The following is a 12,111-nucleotide window of genomic DNA, read 5'->3' on the forward strand; positions in this document are numbered from 1 at the left end:
TCTATTATTCACTCCTGCTCTGTACAGCTTTAACTCAGATGAAGGAAGACATTAAATAGATCTCAGTATCTACAGGCACAAAACATGACATCTCAGACATTAGGATGTCTGACTGAAGTATGCATGAGGCTTATACCTTGGTGCAAACGAGCCCCATGGATACTTAGAAATGATCTCTCCATTTGCTGGTAAGAATGACAAATGTTTAGAAGAGATCGCGTGCTTTGCCGACGGATTTAACAATGACTCGCTGCTCTCCAGGTCTCGAATGCTTTTGCACTAGACTAGTTTGGGCTTTATATTATTAGCCCATTTAAGTATCATGGGTCCTAGTCTTTTTGAGTGGTCCTGACAGCGCGTGACTTTTTTGTTCCACGTGCGGGGGGACTTCGTGTGTCTGGACTCCGTCGGGAATTAAATGAACTCCTACTTTTGTCTTTACACCAAATATCCTCGTACTTCTTTTGCATTTATAATCCCATGTCTTTTGATATTTTCCAGTTTTCACCCAAATATTATACTAATCACCAACTCATACCCATTTTTCTTTTTAAACCTTAAAACAAAGTGCATACACCCATCCACTACATCTTCAAAAATAAAATATACTAATTTTGGATTCAAAATTTTGACTCGGATTAGTTTTTTCTACAAAAAATGACTATATTTGAACACTAATTTGATATATAAGTTAAAATCTTGAATGATTCTAATACAAAAAAATTCGAGACCAGTTTTTGAAAATCCAATAACAGCCATTTCCTTTTCTCAAAACGTGTTTTAGACTTTTAGTACAAAATCTTGAATATTTCATATATTTCGTTAAACCAATATACCTAGTGTTGTGGGTTAATAGTCGCTCTATACAAAATACAAGGTCCAAATTGTAAATATAAGGAAGAACTACAGTTATTTCGATAAAAAACAGTGTGCCACTGCCAACGAAACAGTGTGCGCGAGATTTGGGATGACTTGTTCTCTGTGTGCGGGCATGCACGAGCACAGTTGACTCGATCTCGTTCAGGAAAAGGTTAAACTATAAAAAATCAATCCGGCGGTGGATCGCCAATTTCTCAGACGGCGAATTGATACTAAAATGGCGGTGGATAATGCGTCGTATCTGATGCAGTTTGTGGACGAAACCTCGTTTTACAATCGCATTGTTCTCAGTCACCTCTTGCCGTCGAGCCTGTGGGAGCATTTACCGCATTTCCTCCAGACATGGCTCAGGAACTACCTCGCCGGAAACTTGCTTTACTTCATCTCAGGCTTTCTCTGGTGCTTCTACATTTATTACCTCAAACTCAACGTTTATCTCCCTCAAGGTAACTTTACTTTTATTACCTAACTTAATTGTCTGATTGGTTCTTGTCTTTTTTTTTCAAATTTAAGTTGTTCTCTTTTTTTTTTTTGTCTTTAGATGCGATTCCGACAAGAAAGGCTATGCTTTTGCAAATCCACGTGGCAGTGAAGGCGATGCCTTGTTACACTCTGCTTCCAACCGTCTCTGAGTATATGATCGAAAGTGGTTGGACCAGATGTTACTCTAGTATAGGCGAACTCAGCTGGTTCCTCTACTTTGTTTCTATCGCGACCTATCTTGTTTTAGTTGAGTTTGGTATTTATTGGATGCACAGAGAGCTTCATGACATTAAGCTTCTTTATAAGCATCTCCATGCCACCCATCATATCTACAACAAGCAGAACACTCTTTCTCCCTTTGCCGGTAAGTATATTTTAATTTCTAGTCATGTAAAAGATTGGTTGCATTCAGCACGTTTTGTTTTTTTTTTGTTCAGGGCTTGCGTTTCACCCACTAGATGGGATACTTCAGGCTTTACCGCATGTGATAGCTCTGTTTATAGTGCCAATTCATTTCACAACCCATCTAGGTCTTTTGTTTATGGAAGCGATATGGACAGCGAACATCCATGACTGCATCCACGGTAACATTTGGCCTGTAATGGGTGCAGGGTACCATACCATACACCACACTACTTACAAGCACAACTATGGTCACTATACCATATGGATGGATTGGATGTTTGGCTCTCTTAAAGACCCTCTTTTAGAAGATGTTGACAACAAAGACATCTCCAAGAAAGCAGAGTGAGAATGCCCTTTTGTTTTGTCTTTCTCTTACAACCCTTTTTTTACTTTCTTCTTCATGTGTCTCAATCTTTCCAATTATTTTCTGTCGAACCATTTACTACACATGTGCTGTCTAAACGTTCTTCTTTCTTGATTAACTAGTCACCAGCATTATTGACCATCAGAGAAAAGACTATGCAATGTAGTCACTGAACTTCATACGTATTTAGAAAAAAGACCCTAGAGAACCAATTCTATATTTGCTGCAAGCCACTTTAAAATAACGTTAGTTGCAAATCCTTTCAACAGAAGTTCTGTTTATTACAGAACATTTAACCAAACAATGGCTTTTAACGCTGATAGTAATAAAAACATGAGGCTGAATATAAGTTGGGGGTGTTGTCTTGTAAATAGTCTAAATACCATGGCATATAGTATAAAACAAGTACACGTGTTTCAAAAAATAAAGATAAACAATTACACAAAGCGTTGAAGACTTGACATCTAGCGATTTAGACGCAGAATATTTATCTCTCTCATAAAACGCATTATCAGAGGTTGACTTTCCCACGGCGGATACATGGCGGCAGAGAATGGGTTTCTTACTCAGTTCGTCGACGAGACAACGTTTTACAACCGGATCGTCCTGAGTCACCTCTTGCCGGCGAATCTATGGGAGCCTTTACCACGTTTCCTTCAAACATGGCTCCGGAGCTACCTCACCGGAAACTTATTTTACTTCATCTCCGCCTTCCTCTGGTGCTTCTACATCTATTATCTTAAACGCAATGTTTACATCCCCGAAGGTGACTATTTTAGTTTCATGTAAATTGTAATGTATTTGGTTCGGTTTCGGTTCTGTATTTGGATAGTTCAGTTATTTTATAATGAGATTTTGGTTAATTTGGTTAGTTCGATTCGAAATTTGGTTAGTTTGGTTTGAAGTATTAATAATTTGTCTTAGTTCTGGTTTTGTTTTTAATGAATCTACAATTTACTTCAGATTCTATTCCTACAAGAAAGGCAATGATTCAGCAAATACATGTGGCAGTGAAGGGTATGCCTTGGTTGGACCAAATGTTACTCTACACTTGACCAATTCAACTGGTTCCTCTGTTTTGTTTACATCGTGCTCTACCTCGTTATAGTTGAGTTTGGGATGTATTGGGTTCACAAAGGCCTTCATGACATTAAATTTCTCTATAAGCATCTCCATGCCACCCACCACATGTACAACAAACAAAACACACTCTCTCCATTTGCTGGTAAGTCACACTCTCTAATTTCAAAACACACTCTTTTCCATCCATTTACTTAAAAACGTTTTTGATTTTTTTTCTCAGGGTTCGCGTCCCATCCATTGGACGGGATACTTCAGGCTGCACCACACGTGATAGCTCTGTTCATAGTGCCGGTTCATCTCATAACGCATATGAGTCTTTTGTTTTTGGGAGGGATGTGGACAACGTGCATCCATGATTGCATCCATGGTAATATCTGGCCTATAATGGGTGCAGGGTACCATACAATACACCATACTACATACAAGCATAACTGTGGTCAATATACCATTTGTATGGATTGGATGTTCGGCACCCTTGAGGTTCCTTCTGTAGCCGAAGATAACGGCTTATATCAGAAAGCTAAGTGTGATTACTGATTAATGTTCAAAGTTCACTTGTGGGTGTCAGTCTCGTTTTCTTTTTTGTAGAAAATAGTAAACTATATATACTTTATGGTGAGGTTGCTAAAGATATAATGTAAGATGCATAGTTTGTCTTTTTCAGTTAAGGTAAGAAATCTGAAAAAAAGATGATGCAGTGTAGTATAGCCCCTAAAGTCTAAATCAGGTAAACGTTCTTCTTTCTTGTTTAACAAGTCACCAGCATTATTGACAATCAGAGAAAAGATGATGCAGTGTAGCCCCTAAAGTTTATACATATTTAGAAGAAGACCCTAGAAAACCAATTCTATACTTGCTGCAAGCCACTTTTACTAACGTTAGTTGCAAATCCTTTCAACAGAAGTTCTGTTACAGAACTACCAGCAGAACTTCCAGCCAACATAATGGCTTTAATTCCAATAATAAAAACATGGGGCTGAATATAGGTTTGGGATGTTGTCTTGTAAATACTTCTTAATAAATGTTTGAAAGTAACGTATAAAGCAAGGAACATGAGCAGAGATAAACAATTCACAAAGCGTTAAAGGCCCTCCATCTAGCGATTTATACGCAGAGATTCTCTCTCTCTCTCTTTCACACACACCCACACATAATACGCATTATCAGAGTTTTAACTTTCCCACGGTGGATACATGGCGGTGGACAATGGGTTTCTTAGTCAGTTCGTCGAGGAGACTACGTTTTACAACCGTATCATCCTGAGTCACCTTTTGCCGGCGAGCCTGTGGGAGCCTTTACCACATTTTCTCCAAACATGGCTCAGGAACTACCTCGCCGGAAACTTACTTTACTTCATCTCCGGCTTCCTCTGGTGCTTCTACATCTATTACCTTAAGCTCAACGTTTACATCCCCAAAGGTAACTTTACTCTTAATTTTCTGTTTTTCTTGTTTTCATTTATGTGGTCAAATTTTGTAGTTCTTGATGATTTTTGAGCTAAAATGTAGTATATTATAATCACCTTGAAAATGAAAAAAAAAATCCCAACTGGACTGCACTTTTATGTAGTGAAAATTTTCATAAATGCTTAATTCTATTACATTCCTCAAATTATTCACCAGTTACTATGAAAAAATATAATTGATATTCAATTTCATTCTATAACATTCCATGCCATTTCAGAAAGAAAAAAACATTTCTTTGAGAAATCATTCCAAGTAGAAAATACTGAAATAGATGAAATACTAATTCCATTCCATTATATTCAATTAATAATTATTTAGTTCATCCTATCTTTTTTTTCTTTTTACTAGTTACCAGTTATTAGAGGGATCATAGTTTTTTATTTCCTTTAATTTGTCTCAGTATTGATTATTTATTTATTTAATAATCTACCATTTGCTTCAGATTCAATTCCTACAAGAAAGGCGATGATTCTGCAAATACATGTGGCAATGAAGGCTATGCCTTGGTACACACTTCTTCCAACTGTCTCCGAGTATATGATCGAGCGTGGTTGGACCAAATGTTACTCTACACTTGACCAATTCAACTGGTTCCTCTCTTTGGTGTACATCACACTCTATCTTCTTTTGGTTGAGTTTATGATTTATTGGGTTCATAAAGAGCTTCATGACATTAAATTTCTCTATAAGCATCTCCATGCCACTCATCATATGTACAACAAGCAAAACACACTCTCTCCATTTGCTGGCAAGTCACACTCTCAAGAACTCTCTTTCAAAACACTCTCTCTCTATTTGCTTAAAATGTTTTTGTTTTGTTTTAGGGCTCGCGTTCCATCCTTTGGACGGGATACTTCAGGCAGTACCGCACGTGATAGCTCTGTTCATAGTGCCAATTCATCTCATAACGCATCTGAGTCTTTTGTTTTTGGAAGGGATATGGACAGCGAGCATCCATGATTGCATTCATGGTAACATATGGCCTATAATGGGTGCTGGATATCATACCATACACCATACTACATACAAGCATAACTATGGTCATTATACCATTTGGATGGATTGGATGTTTGGCACCCTCAAGGTTCCTTTAGCCGAAGATGACAACGAGAAAGCAATGTGAGATTAATGTTTCAAAATTCACATTCTTTTCCCTTGCATGCATGTGTTGTTCTTCTCGTGAGTCTTAAAAGCTTTGTAATCACTTTGTTGGAATAAGAAACATGACTTGCACTATTTGCTGCGAAGTTTCTGACTTTTCTTTTAATTTTCAATTCTAAAATGTTGTGTATTTAGACTTATATGGTAGGTGAGGCTGCTAAAGATATAATCTTATGTAAGAGGCATAGTTTATCTTTTTTTCAGCCGTTAACAAATCTCCTTGAAAACTATCATATAGTACCATGTTTATATGAAGTTAAGACTACTTCATTCTATACATCTATCTATTAAATAAAAGTTAAATATCAGCTTCCTTAGGAAAACCAAGTATTGGTGTCAAATGGTTAAACGTGCATTGATAAACAAAAAAACTAAATTTAATCATGGTTTGGATCATTGGATGTGAGCTGATTTCGAATTTTGAACTTAGAGGGACAAATAAATTCAAACTTTGATCTAAAAGGAGAAACAAATATTTTACTTTTATTTGATGGGTATACAAAATGTAGTATTAATTCAGCGTGAACATTGTGTTATATCATAGTACTGAAAGAAATAAATTATTTAAATTTAAGTTAAGGTAAAAGATTTGAAGTTAAGGTAAAAAATCTGTAAGGTAGAAAATTAGAAAACAAATCAAATTTTTTTTTAATTTAAGCTCTAATTGCAACACAAATACAGTATAAAGCTTCTATCTGTATAAAAATGTGTTTCATCATGAGTTGCAACAAGACGCGTGCTGCTCTCTCTCAATCTCTCTGTTTCATCCGCCGTGAAAATAGAAATACACCCCTTTTCTTTTTTAACTAACCCACGTTTTCTTCCTTACCATCAAAAACAACTCATACGGCGAATCGACCAAACTGAGTTTTGTTTTAAAAACTCCTCCTTTTCTGCTTTTTCAGACACGAGATAATCGAACAGAGAGTCAGGTAATTTTCACTCTCTAATTCTGTTTTTTTTTTAAATCTATTTTTGTATAAAGTTCGCTCCTTTGACATGGGTTTTAGTATTTGTGTCGACATACAAAACATTTAAGATTGCACACTGCTCCCCACTTGTGTAGATTAGATTAGGTTGTCCCACAGAGTCACTATTACTTTGATTACTCTGATGTTGAATTGGGGTTTCATCTACTCATCACGATGGCTTTTACCTGTCTACTTCCCTCTTTCTTCAATCTTAATTCTTGTCCACCAGCTTTAGCCTTTTTTTTCTCTTTATTGCTACTCTTCAACTAACTTTTTTTTTGTTTGGGGACTTTTTTTAACTGCTACGTTAATACACGGAGTCTGTTCCTCGTTTTGGTGGTTTTTTCCAGGTTTGTCGGTTCTTCTTGCCAATGGTTTTGGACAAAAAAAAAAGGTATTAAATTGGTGGTTTTATAATTTTTTCTGTGTGTGTTTGGTGAATCTAATTGCCGAGTGTTAATTAAACCTTGTAATTTGCAAAGTAAGTGACTCTTGGTTCCGGATTTGGTGAGATCACAATCTACTTAATCATGCTTTTGTTCAGTGCAAGTTTTGGCCTGAAGTTATAAAGGATTCATCTCTCATCTTTTCTCTTGTGGTTGGTTCTGTGTATGGAGTTCTTTGTAGATATAGGTTTCTTATAAACTTTAGTTTCTAGCTTGAACATGGGAATGGTTATTGTATTAGAACAAAAACAATTAGTTATGGCAATGCCAGATTTAGCTTTTACCAAAAGAATGAGCTGTGAATTATAGAATTAGTAAGTCGTTAGAAACGTTGTCCGTGGACAGAATATAGTAAGTGGTTAGGAATGTTTCTTCATTATTTTATTGTGGTAGTTCTCTGTAAAAAACTTTTTGCCCGGACCAGTTTGTGATTATTGAGATTTTAGGCTGTAACAATCCGGGGGACCTGAGATTTCAAGAAACTGCTGATAATTGAGTCTCACCATCTGACATTCAACTCATAGTAACCTTATAGGTAAAGAGGTACCTACCCCTAACTGTATTTGTCTTTGGTTGTTCTTGAGTTCATGTTATTTGATTAATATCATATTTAAATGTCTCCAAGCAGGACATGATGAGAGAGGCGCACCAAAGCACTCACACCGTGAGGTCCCATGGAATGACACTCGCAAGAACTCACATGCATGACTGGATCATACTCGTACTACTTGTTATCCTCGAGTGCATCCTCCTCATAATCCACCCGTTCTACCGCTTTGTCGGTAAAGACATGATGACTGATCTAAGCTACCCTCTAAAGAGCAACACCGTACCAATCTGGTCTGTCCCGGTAAGCAAGCTTCCTCACTAACTCAAAGCTATTAACATTGACTCCATACATTTTTTTCACAACCATAACATATCATTCCTTTCCTTCAGGTCTATGCGATGCTGCTGCCACTGGCGATCTTCATCTTCATCTACTTCCGTAGAAGAGACGTATACGATCTTCACCACGCGGTGCTAGGTCTGTTGTACTCTGTTCTGGTGACGGCTGTGCTTACTGATTCGATAAAGAACGCAGTTGGTAGACCGCGTCCTGACTTCTTCTGGCGTTGTTTTCCTGATGGCAAAGCTGTAAGTATTACTCCTTCCGTTTCAATATAGATGATGTTTGCACAAATATATAGATAATTTAATTTTATCAAAAAACTGTGTAGCTAATTGTATTTTTTGTTATATCTATTTATAATTAAATAAACTATTTAATTATAATTTAGTGAAACTTTTGAATAAAAAATAGTTTTCGTAATATATGTGCATTAAGGTAAAACATCATGAGAGTACTACTACTGTGTGTTTTAGTTCATGTTCTGTCTCTTGAGTTTTGTTTTTTTGCTTCTCAGGTTTATGATGCTCTCGGAGATGTGATATGTCATGGTGATAAAAGTGTTATAAGGGAAGGGCACAAGAGCTTCCCAAGCGGACACACTTCATGTAATAAGACCAAACCTTTCTTGAGCATTATTAATACAGAACACTAGAAAGAAGCAAAAGAGAGTGAATAGTTTTGGCTATTGTAGGGTCTTTCGCGGGACTAGGGTTCTTGTCGCTGTACTTATCAGGGAAGATTCGAGCGTTTGATGGTAAAGGACACGTTGCGAAGCTGTGCATTGTCATACTCCCTTTGCTAGTTGCAGCTCTTGTTGGTATCTCCCGTGTGGATGATTATTGGCATCACTGGCAAGACGTCTTTGCTGGAGGCTTGCTAGGTTTGCTTGTTTTCACTCTCTACTCAAAAAGTTCAAAACTTGTTTCCCCTTAAAACATCACACCATTGTCTACAATGGCAGGTATTGTGGTTTCTACGTTCTGTTATCTTCAATTCTTCCCGCCACCATATCGCACTGAAGGTAAAAAGAGAATTATTGATTCCTTTTGAGAAGATAGTGTTGTGAATTGAACGATAAATATATGGTTTTTTTTGTTGTAGCTTGGGGACCATATGCTTACTTCCTTGTGTTGGAGGCAGCACGAGCTCAAGCTCAAGCAGCAGAGAATGAAATGGCGCAACGACCGCCTCAGGGAGATAACGGTGAAGAGGAAGACGGTGGGTTTATGGGACTACATTTGGTGGATAATCCGAGTATGAGAAGAGAAGAAGCAGATGTAGAAGCTGGTAGAGTGCCGTCTAGAGGCTGAGATTATACAGAATCACTGAAGCTGGTTTGGTTGAAGCTTAGGACACTTTTGTCTTGTTCTATACATTCTTTTGTTTGCTTTTGGTGTTTGGTTTACTGGTTATACCCCGGTTTTTGTTAAAGTTTACTGCTTTTAATTTGTTCAGTTCAGTTTAATCGAACCAAATGTTAAAGCCAAAACGCTTCTATATCCTCTATGTTCTAGATAAACGAAATTAATGAAGAAAACGCGATTAAAAGATCATGCGTTTTAGTGAATGGGCCTGTGAAATAAGCAACGAAAATGAATGGCATGGATGAAATAAGAGTATTAAATGGGTCAAATATCATTAGGCCCATGGGCCTGTTAATGTCCATAGTTCGATCATCACGCCCTCTTACTCTCGTTTAAACCTTTCACATTTGTCACAGTATCGTAGCTTCGCAGCAGCATAGAAATAATCGAAGAAACCTCCTTCATTCCATCTTCCATTGATTTGAGTTTCTTCCAGCAGAAAAATGGCTATGTCTATGGATCGGATCGTCGTTTCTCCTTCTTCTTACGTTTGCCGTCCCTCTCAAGCTCGGGGATCTAGATCTTCCGTAGTTTCCATGGCTTCCACGATTCGCTCCGCTTCTACGTGAGTTTTTTTTCTCCCTCGCTTCATTGCCTGATCTGGTGATTTAGATTTGAGTGTCGATCGATGATAAATCTCTAGATTCGGTTGATCATCATTGATTATTGAATGAAATGAAAATAAAACTTCTTGATCACTATATATGGTTTAGTAAAAGGAAGCTAAACCAACTAATAACCGAACCGTTAATCTAAACCGGAGTATACTATCAGCTAATAATGATTGTTTTGTAGTGTATTCATCTGAAACTCTATTTGGCTTAATTACAGAGAGGTTACTAATGGAAAGAAACTCTACATCCCTCCACGAGAGGTGCACGTCCAAGTGAAACACTCTATGCCACCACAGAAGCTGGAGATCTTCAAATCCCTAGAAGGATGGGCTGATGAGACCCTCTTGACTTACTTAAAGCCCGTTGAGAAGTCCTGGCAGCCGACAGACTTTCTCCCTGAAGCTGAGTCAGAAGGGTTCTACGACCAAGTCAAGGAGCTAAGAGAAAGGTGCAAGGAGCTTCCAGATGAGTATTTCGTTGTGCTTGTTGGTGATATGATCACTGAAGAAGCGCTTCCGACTTACCAGACCATGTTGAACACGTTGGACGGTGTTAGGGATGAGACGGGAGCGAGTCCTACTCCTTGGGCGGTGTGGACTCGGGCTTGGACTGCTGAAGAGAATAGGCATGGGGATTTGCTTAACAAGTATCTTTATTTGTCTGGGAGAGTTGACATGAGGCAGATTGAGAAGACTATTCAGTACCTTATTGGCTCTGGAATGGTAAGTTCTGAGGATAGAGTTATGTTTCAAGTTCTGAATTGATTGATTGTGTTATCTTTTGTAGGATCCGAAAACTGAGAACAACCCTTACTTGGGTTTCATCTACACTTCCTTCCAAGAGAGAGCCACCTTCATCTCCCATGGAAACACTGCCAGGCTGGCGAAAGATCGTGGAGACTTGAAACTTGCGCAGATATGCGGGACCATTGCTGCTGATGAGAAGCGCCACGAGACTGCTTACACCAAGATTGTGGAGAAGCTCTTTGAAATTGACGCTGATGGCACGATCTTGGGATTGGCTGATATGATGAAGAAAAAGATCTCGATGCCTGCGCATTTAATGTACGATGGCCAAGATGATAACCTGTTTGAGCACTTCTCGACCGTTGCTCAGAGGCTAGGTGTTTACACTGCAAAGGACTATGCTGATATTCTGGAGTTTCTTGTTGAACGGTGGAACGTTGAGACTTTGTCAGGCCTTTCTAGTGAAGGACACATGGCCCAGGTAAATTGCCACCGTTAATATTTTCTGGACTGCTTGGTTTGCTTTGTGTATTTTATCAGGACCTGAACTTGAACTCTGACTCTGTCAATGCCTTTGACAGGACTTTGTCTGCGGATTACCTGCAAGAATCCGCAGGATTGAAGAGAGAGCTCAAGGAAGAGCCAAAGAAGCAGCCAAAAACGTACCATTTAGCTGGATCTTTGGTCGAGAGATTAGGGCTTAAGCAGACAGTTCTCTTTCAAATTATCCCCAGATTAAGCCATAAATTTCGTCACCTATGAGGAACCAGTTTTAAGACCACGAAAGTTCATTTGAATATGTTTTGTTTTCCACGGAACATTGTAGATAAAGGTTTGTGGTTAGGTTATGTTTCTTGTTTGAATTAGTCAATGACCGTAAAAGCTGTTTTGAGTGTTTGTAGTGACAGTGTCTCGTTACCAAAGCACAAAACTTAAGAGTTTGCTCTTTATATTTGGTTCTCTTTTCGTTGTATCAGTACCGAAATAATGTTCTCTCTCATAAATAAAGAAAGGTTTGTAATCTCTTTTGCAGTTAATAGCTAAACCAAGCCTTGACAGTTTTATTACCACACCAAATATGAAACTTAAGAGAACGTTTTAATACATTTGAAACAGAGTAAAGTCTAGAATGATACCAGAACTGCAAACAAACAAAGCAATGTGCTTCTTCTTCTTATGTTACCGTCAGATTGTAAAAAGAAGAAAGACTTTGATTCAAAATTTTGTTTTTTTTTTG

General features: G+C 38.0%; 4 protein-coding genes and 1 pseudogene across 18 annotated transcripts; all 5 read left to right on the plus strand.

Annotated features, from left to right (window-relative positions):
• The first annotated feature begins 147 nt into the window (after positions 1-147).
• On the plus strand, positions 148-2,399 carry LOC103858971 (delta(7)-sterol-C5(6)-desaturase 1). The gene is made up of 3 exons (XM_009136438.3): positions 148-1,325; positions 1,421-1,726; positions 1,800-2,399. Exons 1-3 carry the CDS (start codon positions 1,097-1,099, stop codon positions 2,111-2,113), a joined length of 849 nt encoding a protein of 282 aa, XP_009134686.1. The 5' UTR covers positions 148-1,096; the 3' UTR covers positions 2,114-2,399.
• Positions 2,400-2,611: 212 nt separating this feature from the next.
• On the plus strand, positions 2,612-3,894 carry LOC103858972 (annotated as a pseudogene).
• Positions 3,895-4,140: 246 nt separating this feature from the next.
• LOC103858974 (putative Delta(7)-sterol-C5(6)-desaturase 2) lies at positions 4,141-5,962 on the plus strand. Its single transcript, XM_009136439.3, has 3 exons — positions 4,141-4,633; positions 5,123-5,428; positions 5,505-5,962. Exons 1-3 carry the CDS (start codon positions 4,408-4,410, stop codon positions 5,801-5,803), a joined length of 831 nt encoding a protein of 276 aa, XP_009134687.1. The 5' UTR covers positions 4,141-4,407; the 3' UTR covers positions 5,804-5,962.
• Positions 5,963-6,541: 579 nt separating this feature from the next.
• On the plus strand, positions 6,542-9,640 carry LOC103858975 (putative lipid phosphate phosphatase 3, chloroplastic). Of its 14 annotated transcripts, none has more exons than XM_033286304.1 (8): positions 6,542-6,773; positions 7,705-7,801; positions 7,884-8,108; positions 8,198-8,395; positions 8,665-8,755; positions 8,842-9,030; positions 9,112-9,171; positions 9,252-9,639. In XM_033286304.1, exons 3-8 carry the CDS (start codon positions 7,890-7,892, stop codon positions 9,458-9,460), a joined length of 966 nt encoding a protein of 321 aa, XP_033142195.1. In that variant the 5' UTR covers positions 6,542-6,773; positions 7,705-7,801; positions 7,884-7,889; the 3' UTR covers positions 9,461-9,639. The 14 variants fall into 14 exon arrangements, with proteins under 14 accessions (XP_033142195.1, XP_033142192.1, XP_018513321.1 ...); XM_033286301.1 differs by having other exon boundaries at positions 7,887-8,108; XM_018657805.2 differs by having other exon boundaries at positions 7,705-7,793; positions 7,887-8,108.
• Positions 9,641-9,832: 192 nt separating this feature from the next.
• Positions 9,833-11,895, plus strand: LOC103858976 (stearoyl-[acyl-carrier-protein] 9-desaturase 5, chloroplastic). Of its 2 annotated transcripts, none has more exons than XM_009136449.3 (4): positions 9,833-10,079; positions 10,346-10,850; positions 10,915-11,355; positions 11,456-11,631. In XM_009136449.3, exons 1-4 carry the CDS (start codon positions 9,958-9,960, stop codon positions 11,576-11,578), a joined length of 1,191 nt encoding a protein of 396 aa, XP_009134697.1. In that variant the 5' UTR covers positions 9,833-9,957; the 3' UTR covers positions 11,579-11,631. The 2 variants fall into 2 exon arrangements, with proteins under 2 accessions (XP_009134697.1, XP_018513314.1); XM_018657798.2 differs by having other exon boundaries at positions 9,852-10,079; positions 10,340-10,850; positions 11,456-11,895.
• The last annotated feature ends 216 nt before the right edge of the window (positions 11,896-12,111 follow it).

The sequence above is a fragment of the Brassica rapa genome, chromosome A03 (assembly GCF_000309985.2).
Source record: "Brassica rapa cultivar Chiifu-401-42 chromosome A03, CAAS_Brap_v3.01, whole genome shotgun sequence".
In the NCBI taxonomy this organism is placed as follows: domain Eukaryota; kingdom Viridiplantae; phylum Streptophyta; class Magnoliopsida; order Brassicales; family Brassicaceae; genus Brassica; species Brassica rapa.